General features: G+C 47.6%; 1 protein-coding gene across 4 annotated transcripts in view; it reads left to right on the forward strand.

Annotated features, from left to right (window-relative positions):
- Positions 1-22,634, forward strand: part of VWA3B (von Willebrand factor A domain containing 3B) — a 340,688-nt gene that overhangs the window by 94,318 nt on the left and 223,736 nt on the right. For all 4 annotated transcript variants that reach the window (XM_063953326.1, XM_063953327.1, XM_063953324.1 and 1 more), the window contains exons 9-11: positions 11,278-11,471; positions 16,971-17,125; positions 18,414-18,552. In XM_063953326.1, the coding sequence (XP_063809396.1) occupies positions 11,278-11,471; positions 16,971-17,125; positions 18,414-18,552 (488 nt within the window). The remainder of the gene's footprint in view (positions 1-11,277; positions 11,472-16,970; positions 17,126-18,413; positions 18,553-22,634) is intronic.

Genomic DNA, 22,634 nt, shown 5'->3' on the forward strand with positions numbered 1-22,634 from the left:
GGATACAGGAGTCGTAGTACAGGTGCCTCTTGCGCAGAGGGTCCGGGGGTACTATTCTCCGCTGTTTCTAGTCCCGAAACCGAATGGGTCCTCCCGGCCCATTCTCAACCTCGAGGCATTGAACAGGTTTGTGAAGGTTTCCAAGTTCCGGAATGGAAACCCTTCGCTCTATAGTTCTGGCCTTGGAACCTGGGGACTTCATGGTCTCCCTGGATATACAGGATGCTTACCTGCATGTTCCTATAGCAGTGTCTCATCAGCAATACCTGAGATTTGCGATTGGCAACTGCCATTACCAGTTTCGGGCGTTACCTTTTGGTTTAACAACAGCTCCGCGAGTCTTTACAAAAGTCATGGCGGTGATGACGGTGGTACTCCGCCGTCAAGGGGTCAGGATACTGCCGTATTTGGATGACTTGTTAATCCTGGCAAATTCCCCAGAACTTCTCCTGCGTCATCTAGATGTGACGGTCCGGTTTCTGCAAGCCCACGGGTGGCTCATCAACTGGAAGAAGTCATCCCTGATCCCTGCTCAGAGCATGGTGCATCTGGGAGCACTATTGGACACTCACAACCAGCGGTTGTTCCTGTCTCAGGAGAAAGTCCTGAAACTTCAGGACAGGATTCGTTGCTTCCTATCTCGTCCGCAAGTGTCGATAGATTCGGCGATGCAGGTGCTGGGCCTCATGGTGTCAGCATTCGACATGGTGGAGTACGCTCAATTTCACTCTCGCCCTCTCCAGAGGCTGATTCTAGCCAAATGGGACAGACTGCCTCACCGGATCAGGTCTCAAATGATCTCATTGACTCCGGAGGTCCATCTGTCGCTGCTCTGGTGGCTCCGGGACCAACAACTGTGCAGGGGCCGTCCGTTCTGGATATCCGACTGGGTCCTGTTGACGACAGATGCCAGTCTAAGAGGTTGGGGCGCGGTGCTGGAGTAACACTCCCTTCAGGGGCGGTGGACCAAGGAGGAGTCCCTCCTCTCGATCAATATTATGGAGTTGCGGACGGTCTTCAATGCCTTGAACCTAGCCCAGCATTTAATTCAGAACCGTCCTGTTCAAGTACAGTCAGACAACGCCACCACAGTGGCTTACATAAATCATCAAGGCGGCACTCGAAGCCGCCTAGTAATGAAGGAAGTCTCACGGATTCTACGTTGGGCAGAATGCCATCTACCGGCCATATCGGCAATATTCATTCCGTTCCGAGAGTCCTGAATTGGGAAGCGGACTTTCTCAGTCGTCAGGACGTGCATGCCGGCGAGTGGGGCCTCCATCCAGAAGTGTTTCAACTCCTAGTGGAAAGGTGGGGCCTTCCAGACGTAGATCTGATGGCGTCTCGACACAATCACAAGGTTTCCGGTCTTCGGAGCAAGGACAAGGGATCCTCAAGCAGCATTCGTGGATGCGCTGGCGGTACCGTGGAAGTTTCGGCTGCTGTACGTGTTCCCTCCGGTGTCACTCCTGCCCAGGGTAATTCGGAAGTTCAAGCAAGAAAAAGGAATTCTGCTTCTCATAGCTCCAGCTTGGCCCAGACCGCACTGGTTCTCAGACCTGCATGGCCTATCGTCAGAGCGTCCAATTTTACTTCCACAATGCCCAGACCTCCTCGTTCAGGGCCCCTGTGTCTACCAGGACCTAGCCCGGCTGTCTTTGACGGCGTGGCTCTTGAAGCTTCCGTCTTAAGGGCTAAAGGGTTTTCTGAGGCGGTCATTCAAACTATGTTGCGGGCCCGGAAACCGGCTTCTGCTCGGATTTACTATAGGGTCTGGCATTCTTACTTTGTTTGGTGCTCATCTAACGATTATGACTCTTCCAAGTTTAGTATAGCCAAGTTGTTGGATTTTCTTCAGCAGGGCCTGGACATAGGCCTGCGTCTGGCCTCCCTCAAGGTCCAAATATCTGACTTGTCGGTGTGGTTTCAGAGAAAAATTGCGACCTTACCTGATGTGCATACCTTTACTCAGGGCGTGTTGCGTATTCAACCTCCCTATGTCCCGTCTGTGGCTCCTTTGGACTTGTCGTGGTTTTGGAGGCGTTACAAGAGTCTCCGTTTGAACCTCTTGGTTCAGCTGACCTTAAGTGGCTTTCCCTTAAGGTGGTGTTTCTGCTGGCTATTGCTTCAGCTAGAAGAGTGTCGTATTTGGGTGCCTTGTCCTGTAGTTCCCCATATCTGATATTTCACCGTGACCGGGCAGTTCTTAGGACTCGTCCCGGATACTTACCTAAGGTGGTTTCTTCGTTCCACCTTAACCAGGAGATTGTAGTTCCGGCACTTGTTTCTCCTGATCTGTCTCCCAAAGAGCGGTCTTTGGATGTGGTACGGGCTCTCCGTATCTAGGTGAAGAGAACTGCTTCTATTAGGAAATCTGATTCTCTTTGTGCTGTTTGGATTTCACAAACGGGGCTGGCCTGCTCACAAGCAAACTTTGGCCAGATGGATTAGAATGGTGATTGCACATGCTTATGTGAGGGCTGGTCCTACAGCTCCTGCTCACATTACGGCCCATTCTACTCGGTCTGTTGGACCTTCTTGGGTGGCCCGCCGTGGTGCGACCCTTGAACAATTGTGCAAGGCTGCTACGTGGTCCTCTGTGAACACGTTCATAAGGTTCTATGCCTTCGATACTGCCGCTTCCCAGGATGCTTCCTTTGGACGCCGGGTTCTTGTGCCCGCTACAGTGTGTCCCCTCCCATAAGGAACTGCTTTAGGACATCCCCATTGTCCATTCCTTGTGGAGCCCAGTGTACCCCGCAGCAGAAAACGAGTTTTATGGTAAGAACTTACCTTTGTTAAAACTCTTTCTGCGAGGTACACTGGGCTCCTCAAGGCGCCCACGCTGACGCACTTAGCTTCTTTGGGTTGGTATGGCATTAGCCGCTGACACGTCTCCTGTCGTGAGAATGCGGTGTTGTGGCTACTAACCGTTGTCGTCTCTTTTCCTGCTACTGCAATGGACTGGTTAACTAAAAACTGAGATCCTGTGCAGGGAGTCGGGGTGATATAGGAGGCGGCGCTATGCATTCTGGGAACAGTCAAAGCTTTGAGCCTGTTGGTGCCTCGGATCAAGATCCTACTCTACACCTCATTGTCCATTCCTTGTGGAGCCCAGTGTACCCCGCAGAAAGAGTTTTAACAAAGGTAAGTTCTTACCATAAAACTCGTTTTTTGTTAGTGCTGACTATTGAGCTACTGTATGATCTGTATTTTATTTGCATACATCTGAATTTCAAACCAACATGACCTCATTTTAGATGTCTACAGTGCTGCTCAGATCTAGTTTCAGTTTAAATATAAAGGGGGTAATTCAGAGTTGATCACAGCAGCAAGTTTGTTAGCAGTTGGGCAAAACCATGTACACTGCAGGGGGAGGCAGATACTGTATAACATGCGCAGAGAGAGTTAGATTTGGGTGTGGTGTGTTCAAACTGAAATCTAAATTGCAGTGTAAAAATAAAGCAGGCAGTATTTACCCTGCACAGAAACAAAATAACCCACCAAAATCTAATTCTCTCTGTGAATGTTACATCTGCCACACCTGCAGTGCACATGGTTTTGCCCAACTGGTAACAAATGTGTTGCGGCGATCAGATCTGAATTACCCCCAAAGTCCTTGCCAATCCACTCTCTGTTAAGTGATAAATCAGGCTGCGGCTCATGGGTTCCTGTCCATGCACAGACGCCCCACCACCAGCGATATATGTAAAATATTGGGTTTACCTAGATCTACGTAACAGATCCAAGGTTAGTTTGGTGTCCACATTGTCACTGGTGACATAATGGCCCTCATTCCGAGTTGTTCGCTCGCTAGCTGCTTTTAGTAGCCGTACAAATGCTGGGCCGCCGCCCTCTGGGAGTGTATTTTAGCTTAGCAGAAGTGCAAACGAAAGGATCACAGCGCTGCAACAAAAAAAGATTGTGCAGTTTCTGAGCAGCTCCAGACCTACTCAGCGCTTGCGATCACTTCAGACTATTTAGTTCCTGTTTTGACGTCACGAACACGCCCTGCGTTCGGCCAGCCACGCCGGCGTTTCCCCAGGCACGTTTGCGTTTGTATCCGACACGCCTGCGTTTTTCCACACACTCCCAGAAAACGGTCAGTTACCACCCAGAAACACCCACTTCCTGTCAATCACTCTGCGGCCAGCAGCGCGACTGAAAAGCGTCGGCAGACCTTGTGTGAAACTACATCGGCTGTTGTGCAAGTACATCGCGCGTGCGCATTGCGGCGCTTACGCATGCGCAGAAGTGCTGCTTTTTTTACTAAACGCTGTGCTGCGAACGAAAACAGCTAGCGAACAACTCAGAATGACCCCCATTGTACCAAAACCCCTCTCCCATGGGAAATTTCACTTCCTCCAAGACCAGCTTTTTTTTTTTTTATAATTATTTTTGTAATTAGTTTATAGTAGCTTACATTCTATTATGTGACTCCCACACTCCCATAGCTTTAACATGAATTAAATGAATGTTACTTGTAAGTATCACTTGTAAGTGTGTGCTGACAAGGGGTGTAGTATGGTATGCCGGCGGTCGGGCTCCCGGCGACCAGCATACCGGCGCCGGGAGCCCAACCACCGGCTTATCGACAGTGTGGCGAGCGCAAATGAGCCCTTTGCGGGCTCGCTGCGCTTGCCACGCTGTGGGCGCGGTGGCGCGCTACGCGCGCCATGCTATTTTATTCACCCTCCAGGGGGGTCGTGAACCCCCACGAGGGAGAATAAGTGTCGCTATGCCGGCTGTCGGGATTCCGGCGTTGGTATACTGGGCGCCGGGATCCCGACAGCCGGCATACTGAAGACCACCCCTGACAAGTAGTGACCACAAATGTAACTGAACTTGGTTGTGGGCCTTTGGGTACATAGTAACTCCCCATACTGCCAAACATTGGGGGAGGTTTAGCAAAGCTTGGAGAGAGAAAAATTACCAACCAATCAGACTTTACCTGTCACTTTATAGGCTGTGTTTGAAAATTGACAGGAGCTGATTTATCTCTCTCCAATCTTTGTTAAATCTCCCCATTTGTGCTCTGCAAATATTATAGTAAGGATAAGGGGGGTAGGGGGTAATTTAGTAATGCTTTCTATAGCATGCTAGGCACTGCCCATCGCAAGGCAAGGTTACCCAGAATGCTGAATGGCCTGCCCAGCGACTGCAATTGAAATGCGGTTGAAGCAACTGTGGGCGACCCCCTGCAGCCGCAAAAAATGCTGACGACCCATTTCCATTTTGCCTGCGCCGCACGTGCAACGCTCCGTTACAGCCCCGCGAATGCTACTGTCTGTCAGTCAGGCAGAAGCGTTCGCAGCCAATGCGATCAGATCGCATTGGCTGCTAGCACAAGACGGGACCTGCACATGCACATTGGCGCTGGGAATGGGATTATTGCGGTCACATCGCTTAGTGATGCGACCTGAATAACCTCCGAGATTCCACAGGATAGGGTCCATGTTTGGACTTCTTTTGTAGTGTAGAAAATAAGAATTTACTCACCGGTAATTCTGTTTCTCGTAGTCCGTAGTGGATGCTGGGAACTCCGTAAGGACCATGGGGAATAGCGGGCTCCGAAGGAGGCTGGGCACTCTAGAAAGATCTTAGACTACCTGGTGTGCACTGGCTCCTCCCACTATGACCCTCCTCCAAGCCTCAGTTAGGTACTGTGCCCGGACGAGCGTACACAATAAGGAAGGATTTTGAATCCCGGGTAAGACTCATACCAGCCACACCAATCACACCGTACAACTCGTGATATGAAACACAGTTAACAGTATGAAACAATAGAGCCTCTCAACAGATGGCTCAACAATAACCCGATTTAGTTAACAATAACTATGTACAAGTATTGCAGATAAACCGCACTTGGGATGGGCGCCCAGCATCCACTACGGACTACGAGAAACAGAATTACCGGTGAGTAAATTCTTATTTTCTCTAACGTCCTAGTGGATGCTGGGAACTCCGTAAGGACCATGGGGATTATACCAAAGCTCCCAAACGGGCGGGAGAGTGCGGATGACTCTGCAGCACTGAATGAGAGAACTCCAGGTCCTCCTCAGCCAGGGTATCAAATTTGTAGAATTTTGCAAACGTGTTTGCCCCTGACCAAGTAGCTGCTCGGCAAAGTTGTAAAGCCGAGACCTATCGGGCAGCCGCCCAAGATGAGCCCACCTTCCTTGTGGAATGGGCATTGACAGATTTTGGCTGTGGCAGGCCTGCCACAGTATGTGCAAGCTGAATTGTACTACAAATCCAACGAGCAATAGTCTGCTTAGAAGCAGGAGCACCCAGCTTGTTAGGTGCATATAGGATAAACAGCGAGTCAGATTTTCTGACTCTAGCCGTTCTGGAAACATATATTTTCAGTGCCCTGACAACGTCTAGCAACTTGGAGTCCTCCAAGTCCCTAGTAGCCTAGGCACCACAATAGGCAGGTTCAGGTGAAACGCTGACACCACCTTTGGGAGAAACTGGGGACGAGTCCTCAATTCTGCCCTATCCATATGGAAAATCAAATAAGGGCTTTTACAAGACAAAGCCGCCAACTTTGATACTCGCCTGGCAGAAGCCAAGGCCAATAACATAACCACCTTGCACGTGAGATATTTCAGATCCACGGTTTTTAGTGGTTCAAACCAATGTGATTTTAAGAAACTCAACACCACGTTGAGATCCCAAGGTGCCACAGGAGGCACAAACGGGGGCTGACTCTGCAGCACTCCTTTTATAAATGTCTGAACTTCAGGTACTGAAGCTAGTTCTTTTTGAAAGAAAATCGACAGAGCCGAGATCTGTACCTTAATGGAACCCAATTTAAGGCCCATAGTCACTCCTGCTTGCAGGAAATGCAGAAATCGACCTAGTTGAAATTCCTCTGTTGGGGCCCTTTCGGCCTCACACCATGCAACATATTTTCGCCATATGCGGTGATAATGAGTTGCTGTAACCTCTTTCCTGGCTTTAGTAAGCGTAGGAATGACTTCCTCCAGAATGCCCTTTTCCTTCAGGATCCGGCGTTCAACCGCCATGCCGACAAACGCAGCCGCGGTAAGTCTTGGAACAGACAGGGCCCCTGCTGCCGCAGGTCCTGTCTGAGTGGCAGAGGCCATGGGTCCTCTGATATAAATTCTTGAAGTTCTGGGTACCAAGCTCTTCTTGGCCATCCACGAGTATCGTTCTAACTCCTCGCCTTCTTATTATTCTCAGTACCTTTGGTATGAGAGGCAGAGGGGAGAACACATAAACCGACTGGTACACCCACGGTGTTACCAGAGCGTCCATGGCTATCGCCTGAGGGTCCCTTGACCCGGTGCAATATCTTTTATAGCTTTTTGTTGAGGCGGGACGCCATCATGTCCACCTGTGGCCTTTCCCAATGGTGTACAATCCTATTGGAAGACTTCTGGAGGAAGTCCCCATTCTCCCGGGTGGAGGTCGTGTCTGTTGAGAAGATCTGCTTCCCAGTTGTCCACTCCGGGAATGAACACTGCTGACAGTGCTAACACATGATTTTCCGCCTATCGGAGAATCCTTGTGGCTTCTGCCATCGCCATCCTGCTTCTTGTGCCGCCCTGTTGGTTTACATGGGCGACTGCCGTGATGTTGTCTGATTGGATCAGTACCGGCTGGTTTTGAAGCAGAGGCCTTGCCGGCCTCAGGGCATTGTAAATGGCCCTCAGGTCCAGAATATTTATGTGTAGGGAAATAACCTGACTTGACCAAAGTCCCTGGAAATTTCTTCCCTGTGTGACTGCCTCCCAGCCTCAAAAGCTGGAATCCATGGTCACTAGGACCTAGTCCTGTATGCCGAGCCTGCGGCCCTCTTGAAGATGGGCACTCTGCAGCCACCACAGTAGAGATACCCTGGTCCTTGGAGACAGGGTTATCAGCCTATGCATCGGAAGATGCGATCCGGACCACTTGTCCAACAGGTCCCTCTGAAAAGTTCTTGTATGGAACCTGCCTAATGGGATTGCTTTGTAGGAAGCTACCATTTTTCCCAGGACTCGCGTGCAATGATGCACCGCTACCTATTTTGGCTTCAGGAGGTCTCTGACTAGAGATGACAACTCCTTGGCTTTCTCCTCCGGGAGAAACACTATTTCTGGTTTATGTCCAGAACCATCCCCAGGAACAGTAGACGTGTCATAGGAACCAGCTGTGACTTTGGACTGTTTAGAATCCAACCATGCTGTTGTAGCACTTTCCAAAATAGTGCTACCCCGACTACCAACTGCTCCTTGGACCTCGCCCTTATAACGAGATTGTCCAAGTACGGGATAATTACAACTCCCTTTTTTTGAAGGAGTATCAACATTTCGGCCATTACCTTGATAAAACACCCTCGGTGCCATGTACAGTCCAAACGGCAGTGTCTGGACTTGGTAATGGTAATCCTGTACCACAAATCTGAGGTACTCCTGGCGAGGATGGTAAATGGGGACATGCAGGTAAGCATCCTTGATGTCCCAGGATACCATGTAATCCCCCTCGTCTAGGCTTGGAATAACCGCCCTGAGCGATTCCATCTTGAACTTGAATTTTTGTGTTCAAGGATTTTAAATATAAAATGGGTCACACCGAACCATGCGGTTTCGGTACCCCAACCCGTGTGGAATAGTAACCCCGTCCTTGTTGAAGTAGGGGCACCTTGAGTATTACCTGCTGGGAATACCGCTTATTAATTGCCTCTAGCACAGCCTCCCTGCCTGAGGGAGTTGTCAGCAAGGCATATTTTAGGAAACGGCTGGGGGGAGACATCTCGAATTCCAGCTTGTACCCCTGAAATACTACTTGAAAGAAACAGGGATCCACCTGTGAGCGAGCCCACTAATTGCTGAAATTTTTAAGACGGCCCCCCACCGTACCTGGCTACACCTGTGGAGCACCCGCGTCATGGTGTGGCCTCACAGGAGGCGGGGGAAGAATCTTGATTCTGGGAACAGGCTGACTGGTGCAGCTTTTTTCCCTCTACCCTTGTCTCTGTACAGAAAGGAAGCGCCATTTGACCCGCTTGCTTTTCTGAAGCCGAATGGACTGTACCTTTGTCTGTGAGGAAACCTGAGGTAAAATTATTTCTTCCCAGCAGTTGCTGTGGATACGAGGTCCCAGAGACCATCCCCAAATAATTCCTCACCCTTATAAGGCTCTCTATGCGCTTTTTAAGTCAGCATCACCTGTCCAGTGACAGGTCTCTAATACCCTCCTGACAGAATGGACATTACATTTATTTTGGATGCCAGCCGGCAAAATATCCCTCTGTGCATCCCCCATATATAAGACGACGTCTTTAATATGTTTTTATGTTTGCCAACTAGTATCCCTGTTTGACAGGGTCACCGACCACGCTACAGCAGCACTATCTGCAGGTCTCAGTCTAGTACCTGAGTGTGTAAATACAGACTTCAGGATAGCCTCCTGTTTTTTATCAACAGGTACCTATTAAAGTGGCCGTATCCTAAGACGGCAGTGCCACCTTTTTTGACAAACGTGTGAGCGCCTTATCCACCCTAGGGGATATCTCCCAGCGTAACTTATCCACCTGGCGGGAAAGGGTACGCCATCAGTAACTTTTTATAAATTACCAGTTTCTTAACGGGGGAACCCACGCTTTCACACACTTCATTTATTCATCTGATGGGGGAACAAAACACTGCCTGTTTTTTCTCCCCAAACCTAAAACCCATTTTTAGAGGTGCTTGGGTTAAAGTCAGAAATGTATAACACATTTTTTATTGCCGGGATCACGTCACGGATGTTCCTAGTGGATTGTGTATATGTCTCCACCTTGTCGACACTGGAGTCAGACTCCGTGTCGACATCTGTGTCTGCCATCTGAGAGAGCGGGCGTTTTTGAGCCCCTGATGGCCTTTGAGACGCCTGGGCAGGCGCGGGCTGCGAAGCCGGCTGTCCCACAGCTGTTACGTCATCCACCCTTTTATGTAAGGAGTTGACACTGTCGGTTAATACCTTTCACCTATCCATCCACTCTGGTGTCGGCCCCACAGGGGGCGACATCACATATATCGGCCTCTGTTCTGTCACCATATAAGCCTCCTCATTCAACATGTCGACACAGCCGTACCGACACACCGCAGACACACAGGGAATGCTCTAAACGAGGACAGGACCCACAAAAGCCCTTTGGGGGGACAGAGTAAGAGTATGCCAGCACACACCAGAGCGCTATATATATACAGGGACTAACTGAGTTATGTCCCTAATAGCTTTTATATAATATACTGTATACAGTGCCAATTTTAATGCCCCCCCTCTCTTTTCCCTCTTACTGTACTGTAGAATTGCAGGGAAGAGCCAGGGAGCTTCCCTCCAGCCGAGCTGTGAGGGAAAAATGGCGCCAGTGTGCTGAGGAGATAGGCTCCGCCCCTTTTTCGCGGCCTATTCTCCCGTTTTTTATGGAATTCTGGCAGGGGTATTTACCTCATATATAGCCCCTGGGGCCATATATTGAGGTATTTTAGCCAGCCAAGGTGTTTTTATTGCTGCCTCAGGGCGCCCCCCCCAGCGCCCTGCACCCTCAGTGACCGGAGTGTTAAGTGTGTGAGAGGAGCAATGGCGCACAGCTGCAGTGCTGTGCGCTACCTTGGTGAAGACAGTCTTCATGCCGCCGATTTTCCGGACCATCTTCTTGCTTCTGGCTCTGTAAGGGGGACGGCGGCGCGGCTCCGGGACCGAACATCAAGGCTGGGCCTGCGGTCGATCCCTCTGGAGCTAATGGTGTCCAGTAGCCTAAGAAGCCCAATCCGGCTGCAAGTAGGCGAGTTCGCTTCTTCTCCCCTTAGTCCCTCGCTGCAGTGAGCCTGTTGCCAGCAGGTCTCACTGAAAATAACAAATTCTAAGACTATAACTTTCTAAGAGCTCAGGAGAGCCCCTAGTGTGCATCCAACCTCGGCCGGGCACGAAATCTAACTGAGGCTTGGAGGAGGGTCATAGTGGGAGGAGCCAGTGCACACCAGGTAGTCTAAGATCTTTCTAGAGTGCCCAGCCTCCTTCGGAGCCCGCTATTCCCCATGGTCCTTACGGAGTTCCCAGCATCCACTAGGACGTTAGAGAAATCCTTTAAGTACATTTGTAGAGCTCTTTCTAATGAGTAGATCTGAATCTTAGCAAAATCCAATTATTTAATCTTTTTAGAAATGCCTTTTTTATTATTCTTTCGTGGCGATCTGTGTGTATAACATTCTCAGAGTGTATGTTTTATTGGAGATGCATTGCATTGACATATTTTAAGGCACTTTATCTGTATGTACATAGAAAATGACAACCTTCGTATGTTAGAAGACACTTCTGAGGATTGTGTTAGCTCGAAGGAATGGCTGAAGAAGTTTGGCTTGAAACCACAGAAGCTGCTGTTTTATGATGCACTTGCAGACTGTGCCTTTCGCCATAGTGATGGAGTTGTGGATATAAAGACCAAACCAGAAGATGAATCTGTGCAAACTGATGCAGTAAGTACAACAAGCAGAGCTACTCCGTGCTTCAATACGGTTTCTTTCCTCTACCATGTAAACAAATGTGATTTTTAAAGCCTATGTTAATACAAGCTCTCATAAGATACAATGTAGAAGGAGATTCACATCACTACTGTTAAGATGCATAGATAGGCTACATCTTTAGGGCTGTAACACAGGCGCTGGTTTCTCCCGGATGGCAAAAAGCCGGACAAACTTTGTCCAGCTTTTTGCCATCCGGGAGGGTCTTTCGCACACAACGGCTTTGAGCCGTGTGTGATGTTATGCGCATGCGCAGCAGTAGACACGGCTTGAATAAAAACCGGTGTGTGTGAATGCTCCCCTTCACACACACGGTCCACTGCCGGCAAAGACGGCACGGCCCCTGGCCCTGCAGCCGGACCTTCCAGTGGATATTTCCGGCTGCAGCCCGGCAGCCGGGCCGATCCCGTGCAGTGTGAAAGGACCCTACCCCTCACACTGTTAATTACAATACCGGCGCGTGTGTTTCAGCCCTTACTGAGCCCCTCCCACTTCAAACTTGTCTACAAGGTGCACAAAGCCCCCCCTTCCCATACAAGCAGTGCGGTAGATGCCCCTGCAACCAGCCCTCGCATAAAAATAATAGCATTCATATTTTATAGATAATTCTACTTCACCTCGCAGACACTTCTACAATAAATTAATTCTCCTCACCTATTCTGCAATTAATTGACATCACTCACTAGTAAGTGAAATCACTCCTACTATCAAATAATAGCCCCACCAATACATTAATACATCCCGCCTACCATTAAATTATTAACCCCCTACCCTTTCCACAACATTAAATTATCAGCCCATACCCACACCTACATTACATTTAGATCATCTCTCCTACCCGCCACACACTTTCTTCCATTTGGCTTTGCTAAGACAGCCTCTTCTGCTCTCTACACATGTGTGATGGAACGTATATTATGTAGGGAATGACCCACATGTGAGATGAGGTCAGCAGTGAAGAGAATGGTAGGAGAAGAGATGAATTGATTTGTACAATCCATGGCTGCATGAGGCATGACTGGTTGCAGGAGAAGAAACAGCCTGGTAGTCTAGCGACCACCTCATTCCCAGACCAGGGGTAACTGATAACTCACAAAACAGATTATCAGCGCTTCCCAGTCATTCTCTGTCTTACCTCCGCCACAAGTCCAGGCGTGATCCGTCATCTGTGCGCTTCCCTGATGTCTTGCGCAGCCAGTCGCTGTGTTAGGGTCTCCATGTCAGCGCCTCTAGGACCATCGACCATAGTTGATACCCATGCCAACACCACGCCAAGTTCCTGCTGTTTAGTTCCATGGACAGCGCCATGACAGTCTCCAGTCAGATAATCTCCGTGGAGCCAATCTGGAATCACTTCCTCATGATGTGAGCCATTCATCCAGTCAGCAGTGAGCACTGGGTATAAATTCCAAGTCCCAGCACTGGCAAGCTGTTAGTGCTTTGTTGTCTCTCAGCCTGGAGTGAGCTCCAGAATATCCTGCTGGTAAAGACTTGGTGCACTTGTCATCGCTAGCACTACCTGACTCCCTGGATGATTAAAGGGCCACCACTGCTATTACATCGCAGCATCTCCAGTTTCACTGGTTGCCATTCCAGTGACCCAGAGGAACTGTCCTGCATCCCTTAGCGACATTAGTGACTTTGCAGGCTCTTACCAGCATCCAGAAAACCTGCTGTGCTGATACAGCTTTCTTCAGCATCCGTAAAACCTGCTGTGCTGATTTGTCACCTTTCAGCATCTAGAACACCTGCTGTGCTGATACGGACCTCTCAGCATTTGGAAAACCTGCTGTGCTGATATGTCGCCTCTCAGCATCTAGAACACCTGTTGTGCTGATACGGCACCTCTCAGCATCCGGATAACTTGCTGCGCTGTCACAGCATCATCCAGCACCTGGAAAACCTGCTGTGCTGGTTCCGCCCAGCCTTCTGCAATTTACTCCTCTGGTTCTGTCCAGCATCTGCAAAACCTGCTGTGCTGGTTCCACCCAGCATTCTGCAATCTACTCTGCTGGTTCCGTCCAGCATCTGGAAAACCTGCTGTGCTGGTTCCGCCCAGCATTCCATACTCCTGCATTGCTGACTCCACCCAGCATTCTGACTCTCATCACCAGAACATTTCAGTCTTCACAAGACTCTCTGCATTGGTGACAACCCAGCTATCTATTGCACTGATGGCTCACACATAACCAGTGTTCCAGTAACCCTTTAGTTTGTCACCTTCTACCCTGAGCCTCTCTGCCAACCTGCTATGTCTGCATGAGTAGATCATTCATTAAGCCTGCCCAGTTCTGTCCACAGCTCTCAAAACCAGACCCCGTGTCCAGTCCTAGTTCGGGTTCACAAACAACTACAGCCGTGACAGAAATCACCTGTATTTCATTACCCTGAAGTGAGCCAGTGGAGAGGTTGCCCATGGCAACCAATCAACTGCTTTGTATAATTTTATAATATGCAAATTATAAATATTACATCAATGCTGATTGGTTGCCATAGGCAACTTCCCCACTGGCTCACTTCTCCACTTTTATCACTGCTTAGTACTTTTCCCCCTATGCTTGGTTTAAATGAAAACCCCCTCTGTAATACAACAGGTATAAATGGTCTACTTTCTCATGTACAAATAAAAGTAGAAAAATAAATACTGTAATTGTTAGGTCCAGAGATGAATCCACAATCAGCCACCGTCATCATCATCCGTATGCACAAGTCGTCATACATTCCATGTGTGTCTGTGTTTGCAATTACACGAACACGCCCTTACCCATGCATCCCAACTATTCCTATTTTATTTTTTTCTAAATATCTGTGTTGTAGTCAGAAGAAACAAATTATCACAATATAAAAGCCATGAAAATGTGATTAGAGCACAATTCAATAATCGCAATGTAGGTGACAAGAAAATGCAGCACAGTGTCCAAGAAAACAGAGTTATCTTGAGCAACAATAAAAGGTGAATAGATGAGGTTCAAAGTCCATGTTATCTGTCTTAGTGCTCCATCGATATCATCAGTTATGCCAGTGTATTCACCCAACTTAAGGTGTTAAGGCAGAGACTTCACCACTTATTTTCACATTTTCCAATCAGTATGGAAAGAAAAATTAAGTAACGACTTCAATAATATAAAGAATAGAAATAAAAAGAAGGGCAGGTGTCACAACTGAGGGCCTGAGCTGACGGGAGGCAGCCTCAGTTGTAGGGGCTGAGATGTAACGGAACCTGGGAGGTTGTATCAGACCCCTAGACATGTAAGTAACATGTAGAATAACTGCCCGAAGGCGTGACCACGACAACCAGGATAAAAGTCAATGATGTTTATTATGACAAACTCCGTAACACAGCAGCAGTAAAAGGAAACATAAAAGTCAACAGAGGATAAATACAATTCCTGGGTACTACAGGGTGGCAAGGGCCACAGGCAGTGGTAGTGTGAGACAGTTCTTATAATCTTCTAGTTGGAAAGTCCTTACCAGGCCTGACTGTAGCAATGGAGAGAACCCAGGATCGTACCAGCTGATGTTCCAGGAAAGGCTGGGCTGCTGAAGGTAAAACGGCTGCTGTGGATACTGGCTGGAACCAGACTGTTGTTGGTACGGAGTGGATACTGGCTGGAACCAGTTAAATAATAAACGAACTTGAGAGCGATGAAATAATAATGAAGTTTGGAGTTTGAGAGCGGTGAAATAATAATACCGGTGGAGAGTGGTAAACTGCAGAAAAGGACACCGGCCCTTTAAGAGAAGCTATACACTGCTGGAAGCTGGGCTGGAAGCAGGTGATTGTTTGAGAGCGGTGAAATAATAATACCGGTGGAGAGTGGTAAACTGCAGAAAGGACACCGGCCCTTTAAGAGAAGCTGTACACTGCTGGAAGCTGGGCTGGAAGCAGGTGATTGTTGTAGCTGGAAACAGGTGAGTCCAGAATGGATCGGAGAGTCAGGCTACACCGCAGATGGAATGCTGGTGCGGGTCTCTATAGCAGAAGTCTTGAGACAGGAGCTGGAACCTGGAAGACAACCACAGGAGAGAGACAAACTGGAACTAGGTTAGACAACCAAAGCACTGACGCCTTCCTTGCTCAGGCACAGCTTACTTATACCTGCAGCAAGGAAGGAGTTGGCTAGGCAATTATGCAAATCAACAATACAGACAGCAGATTGGTGGAAATGCTCAGATGACAAAATCCAAGATGGCTGCGCCCATGCAGACACTTGGAGGGAAGTTTGGTTTGTAATCCATGTGAGAATTGAAACAGTAATGGCGACGCCGGCCACAGGAGACAGGAGACGCCAGACTGACAAGCGCACATTTCACCACGCGGGCACAGCGGAGGCCGCGGCTGATGAAATCACCACTCTGACATTCTGCATGTGGAAACTCAGGAACAGCGGGATCCGGTCCTGGAACGCTGAGCCAGCCTTAGGAGGCATCTGAAGGGTAAGTAATGGCGTCCAGATACCTGGATCGTGACAGCAGGGAAAGAGGAAGGGAAGGAAGGAGAGGGAAAATGTGGGAAAAAGAGGAGCCATCTACTGCTAGAACCAGCACCAACGCGATCTCATGTGTAAAAAATTGGTGGCTCTTGTTTCGTACTGTAACAGGGTTGAAGAAAATAGCACTAACTACAGGCAGGTTCATAGTGAAGCAGTGTCCTTTTAATTATAACAGACACTGCACTTTAACATTCACACACATATGTCTAGACAAACAGGCACATTAATTAGACAGACAGGTGAAAGTAAATGTCCCAGCACTAAAGTGCTAATGTTCAGTCTGCTGCAATAGCCTGCAGCTACAATTTGTTATGCTTCCCTAGCACAGCAAGTACCTGGTACTAAGGAGACTCTGGTCTTCTCGCTGGCCGCTATTCTGTGTCAGTGCCCAGAGCACCGGGTGTATGAGAGTTTTAAACCTTTTCCAATCCCTCTCACCACAGGACCATTGTGTTGATTTAAAACATTGTTGTATTTGTCTTTTGGTATGATATATTTAAAGTGTCAATAAAGCTTTCCCAAATTGAGAAAAACTGTTCGGTCCTCTTTTCTTTATAGAGGGATAATACTAACCAATCCATTTAAAAAAACATAAAATAATTTATCTTTGAACATAGCTAAAGTAGGAGCGGGGTAGGATGAATCCAATGTTGAAGAATACATTTTTTGGTTAAAGCTGAGAGGATCAATAATAGTTTTTTACAGCTCTTAGAAACACAATTAGTCCCCGGGAGAAAACCCAGCACCGCCCATTCTGGTATCAGCGGAAAATAGTTACACTAAAATCAGAAATAAGTTTCTGATTTTAGTGTACCTAGTATTGAAGAATGGATGAAATGAGTGTCATGACATTCATTAAACCTTTGTTTTAGCTTAATTTGTTGAATGTTCTAAATGAATGGGAATGGTTTGCAAAGTCATGTAACACATGCTAATTCATCATATGTATCTGAACCTACAGGAGAACAACTTGAAATTGATCAATGCCAAATACTGTGACCGCTTTGTCCATGTGCTTTGGAAAGATGGCTCTGTGGTGCACGTGCATATCAGTAAGGAAAAGTGCCGGTGGTATGAGGAAAGAATGAAGGCTACGCTAGAGAAAATGGAAAGGAGGTGATGCTGCGTATCTGTAGCTCAGCGGTTCATTTTAATTTCATGTGCTCTAAAGATATTAGTATGGTTTATACTACTAAAACCTCTAACGGCGTATGTGAAGAAGTCACTTTCAAAAAGTAGGCTAAATATTTGCTTATATATATATATATATATATATATATATATATATATATATATATATAAACACAAATTCCCAAGTGCGCTAAAGTGGAATGTAATTACACAGTTCTTCCAGCGTTATTTTCGTCGTATTTTAGACTGGAGGGTATTTAAATCTGGGGACCTGTAACAGACACCCCTCACCAAATAGTCACCCAAACAAGAGGCCAACAGGCCAATTAGTAAAAAGTTATTTTAATAACGTATACACAGTTCAAAGTATAAAATTGTGTCAATAAAATGCAACTAAAAGAGTACACAGCCAACACGTTTGTAAGGTGGAATCTAGATATCCCCTCACCTTTTGCAAGGTGCGAGCTCGACAGGGAGTATCTTTACAGACTAGGTTGTGATTCTCTGACTGACAAATCGAACGCGTTTCGTCTTATCGACTTCATCAGGGGTAACGAATATAGGAAAAGGCTAATTTGCTCATGATGAATTAATATAAAGGATCATAACCTCTAATGTACAATTATTCAGAATCTCCTGTATCTGGACTTAGTGGATGAAGCTCTTGTATCAGGGCTCCTGATTAGAGCTTAAGAGGTATTCCTTCTTAAATATGTAATCGGTTGGATAATGGTGTTTTGTATAAACTACCTTAAAACTAATTGGGCGTAAATCCTTACAGGGTCGCCTAGGAATACTATTGGTTATAATCTCTTAGGAGTGCTGACAACCATATGTCGGCATTTTTGCAAACTAACTAAAAGTGTGGTGTCCAATTTTAAATTCAAGACTATTTCTGATTCGGATGTTGACCCACGTACAACGAAATTCAAGAATTATATAGCTGGTTTAACAATCTCAAAAGTATAAGTGGTGTGGCTTCCTCAATAGGTCTCACAGAATAGATCCTGGGAGAGATTTGGCTGCATGTGGAAATCACAGAATCTATATATATATTTTTTATATTATTATTATTTTGACAAATAAGAAGGCTATGGCAAATATACATGTACGCTACGCTATTTACACATTGGCATTCTAAGGTATTGTAGATTAACATGTTGTTTGTGCTAAATGACATCTTACCAACCTAACACTTTACAAATTGGATTAAAGGTGACAATGTGACCCTGGAATTTTTATTCAATAGAAATAACTTCTTTATATTTCATAGGGTTACATGGCTTCAGAAAGGAAGTAGAGAGTTGTTTGGTACAATCCTTGAAGATCAAGTCTATTTGCTCATTGACACATCACACTCCATGAAAGACAAGCTGTTTTTGGTAAAGGAAAAAATATTTCAACTTATGCAGGTAAAACTCTGTTCCATTGAGTAGTAGTATTTATCATCCCTCTGTAGAAGAGAAACAAACAAGCTTCACTTTCATGGTGACAATTCTTCTCAACATGACCTACTGGCCAAACCCAGTATCCTGATGATGGCAATGCTCGCGGAGACCGGTGGAACTCTGCCCATCTACACCCATTCACCCCCACAGCTGAGCCATATTGTGGGAGGCATATAATGACTGAGCGGGCAAAAAACGTGCTATTATTCTGCGCAGTCACACACTCCTAGGCTGCAGGGACGTGCGGTGAGCTAAATAGCTCAAGAGGCACTGGCTTGCACCAGAGCCAGATTTGCATGCAATATATGAGCCAAAGCGTACATCTGGCCATTATACACAGGTGCAGCAATATAAACTCCTGGAAATTTGGTGAGTTTTGATCAGAGATGTGCGGAAAAGTTAGCCATAGACTTTTTACTCCAGAGTTTTGGCTATAAAAATTATTAGAATAATGCAAAGAAGATATTTAAAACATATTCTTTGCATTTTTCATATACTTTATGCAGTCAAAACTCTGGCACAAACGTTAGTATGACAGGAAAGGCTCTGCCTCACCTGCCTCACCCCACCGCACGTCACTGCTAGGCTGTACATGCAGTACCAGTTTGACAAAGCTGCACGAATGAGCCACCTTGATGGGTTCTTCTTTCACACCCCTGTAGAGGGCACCCTTATTGGTGTTTAAGAAGCAGCCACTCAGGACCCAAGGTGCTCCTGGTGGACTTGGCCAAAACTAAGCAATATTAAGAATGTAGTATTTCTCTTACGTCCTAGAGGATGCTGGGGACTCCGTAAGGACCATGGGGTATGGACGGGCTCCGCAGGAGACATGGGCACTCCAAAGACTTTAGATGGGTGTGCACTGGCTCCTCCCTTTATGCCCCTCCTCCAGACCTCAGTTAGATCCTGTGCCCAGAGGAGACTGGGTGCACTGCAGGGGAGCTCTACTGAGTTTCTCTGTAAAAGACTTTTGTTAGGTTTTTTATTTTCAGGGAGCACTGCTGGCAACAGGCTCCCTGCATTCGTGGGACTGAGGAGAGAGAAGCAGACCTACTTAAATGATAGGCTCTGCTTCTTAGGCTACTGGACACCATTAGCTCCAGAGGGTCGGAACGCAGGTCTCACCCTCGCCGTTCGTTCCGGAGCCGCGCCGCCGTCCTCACAGAGTTGGAAGATAGAAGCCGGGTGAGTATGAGTAAGAAAGAAGACTTCAAAGGCGGCTGAAGACTTCAGATCTTCAATGAGCTCCCGCATTTACACACACACTGGTGGCACTGTATGGGTGCAGGGCGCAGGGGGGGGCGCCCTGGGCAGCAATTATGAAACCTCTAGGGACACTTGCATAGATATATACTGCGGAGGCTGTATATTGCAAAACCCCCCGCAGTATAAGGATTTGAGTGGGACCGAAGCCCGCCGTTGAGGGGGCGGAGCTTGATCCCTCAGCACTAACCAGCGCCATTTTCTCCACAGCACGCTGCAGAGAAGCTGGCTTCCCGGACTCTTCCCTGCTGAACACATGTACAGAGGGCAAAAAAGAGGGGGGAGGGGGCACATTTATTTGGCACAGTGAGTATATTTATATAAAAGCGCTGTACTGACTGGGATTTTATTCCAGTGTCCGGTGGCACTTGGTGTGTTCTGGCATACTCTCTCTCTGTCTCTCCAAAGGGCCTTATTGGGGGACTGTCTCCATATATATATATATATATATATATATATCTATCCCTGAGTGTGTGGGGGTGTCGGTACGTGTGTGTCGGCATGTCTGAAGCGGAAGGCTCATCTAAGGAGGAGGTAGAGCAGATGATTGTGGTGTCGGCGACGCCGACACCTGATTGGTTGGATATGTGGAATGTTTTAAATGCAAATGTGTCTTTATTACATAAGAGATTGGACAAAGCAGAGTCCAGAGAAAAAACAGGGAGTCAATCCATGGCTTTGGCTGTATCACAGGGCCCTCCAGGGTCTCAGAAACGTCCCCTGTCCCAAGTAGCAGACACTGATACCGACACGGATTCTGACTCCAGTGTCGACTACGATGATGCGAGGTTACACCCAAGGGTGGCCAAAAGTATTCATTATATGATTATTGCAATAAAAGATGTTTTGCATATCACAGATGACCCCTCTGTCACTGACACAAGGGTATGCATGTTTAAGGAAAAGGAAAAGAAGCCTGAGGTAATCTTTCCCCCATCTCATGAGCTGAACGCGTTATTTGAAAAGGCTAGGGAAACTCCAGACAAGAAACTGCAGATTCCCAAGAGAATTCTTATGGCGTATCCTTACCCCGCACAGGACAGGTTACGGTGGGAATCCTCGCCCAGGTGGACAAGGCTTTGACGCGCTTGTCCAAAAAGGTGGCGCTACAGTCTCCAGACACGGCAGCCCTCAAGGATCCGGCTGATCGCAGACAGGAAACTACCTTAAAATCAATTTATGCACATATGGGTGCCTTGCTCAGACCGGCAATAGCGTCGGCTTGGGTATGTAGCGCAGTAGCAGCATGGGCAGATAACTTGTCATCTGACATTGATACCCTAGATAGGGATAGCATTTTATTGACCTTGGGTCACATTAAAGACGCAGCCTTATATATGAGAGACGCTGCGAGAGACGTTGGGCTGTTAGGTTCAAGAGCCAACGCCATGGCAATTTCTGCTAGGCGAGCCCTGTGGACCCGCCAATGGACGGGTGATGCCGACTCAAAGAGAGATGGAAGTTTTGCCTTACAAGGGTGAGGTTTTATTTGGGGAGGGTCTCGCGGGTAAATCTACTTTTTTACCTTATGTTCCCCCACAGCAAAAGAAAACACCACAATATCAGATGCAGTCTTTTCGGTCGCATAAGTCCAGAAGAGGTCGGGGCGCTTCCTTCCTCGCCAGAGGTAAAGGTAGAGGGAAAAGAATGTCTGCTACGGCTAGTTCCCAGGAGCAGTAGTCCTCCCCGGCTTCTACTAAATTCACCGCATGACGCTGCGGCTCCGCTGTGGGAGTTCGCGCCGGTGGGGGCACGTCTTCGACTCTTCAGCTAGGTCTGGGTTCAGTCAGACGTGGATCCTTGGGCGATGGAAATTGTATCCCAAGGCTACAAGCTGGAATTCGAAGAGGTGCCTCCTCACCGATTTTTCAAATCGGCTTTACCAGCTTCTCCCCCAGAGAGGGAAATAGTTTTAGCTGCAATTCAAAACCTGTGTCAACAGCAAGTGATTATCATGGTTCCCCTAGTCCAACAGGGGAAGGGGTACTATTCAACTCTGTTTGTGGTCCCGAAACCGGATGGCTCGGTCAGACCCATTCTGAATCTAAAATCCCTAAACCTGTACTTGAAAAAGTTCAAATTCAAGATGGAATCGCTCTGGGCAGTTATCTCCAGCCTGGAAGGGGGGGATTTTATGGTGTCTCTAGACATAAAGGATGCATACCTTCATGTCCCCATATATCCCCCTCATCAGGCGTACCTGAGATTCACTGTACAGGACTGTCATTACCAGTTTCAGACGCTGCCGTTTGGGCTTTCCACGGCCCGAGGATTTTCACCAAGGTAATGGCGGAGATGATGGTGCTCCTGCGCAGGCAGGAACTCACAATTATCCCGTACTTGGATGATCTCCAGATAAAAGCGAGATCGAGAGATCAGTTGCTGAAAAGCATGTCGCTCTCCCTGAGAGTGCTGCAGCAGCATGGCTGGATTCTAAATCTACCAAAGTCACCGTTGATTCCAACGACTCGGCTATCTTTCTTAGGCATGATTCTGGACACGGAACAGAATAAGGTTTTTCTCCCAATGGAAAAAGCCCAGGAACTCCAGAACATGGTCAGGGACCTGCTAAAACCAAAAAGAGTGTCAGTCCATCAATGCACTCGAGTACTGGGAAAAATGGTGGCAACCTACGAGGCCATCCCCTTCGGCAGGTTCCATGCGAGGACGTTTCAGTGGGACCTTCTGGACAAGTGGTCGGGGTCCCATCTACAAATACATCAGAAAATAAGCCTGTCCCCCAGGGCCAGGGTGTCTCTCCTGTGGTGTCTGCAGAGTACTCA

This window comes from Pseudophryne corroboree, chromosome 2 (assembly GCF_028390025.1).
Source record: "Pseudophryne corroboree isolate aPseCor3 chromosome 2, aPseCor3.hap2, whole genome shotgun sequence".
Lineage (NCBI taxonomy): Eukaryota > Metazoa > Chordata > Amphibia > Anura > Myobatrachidae > Pseudophryne > Pseudophryne corroboree.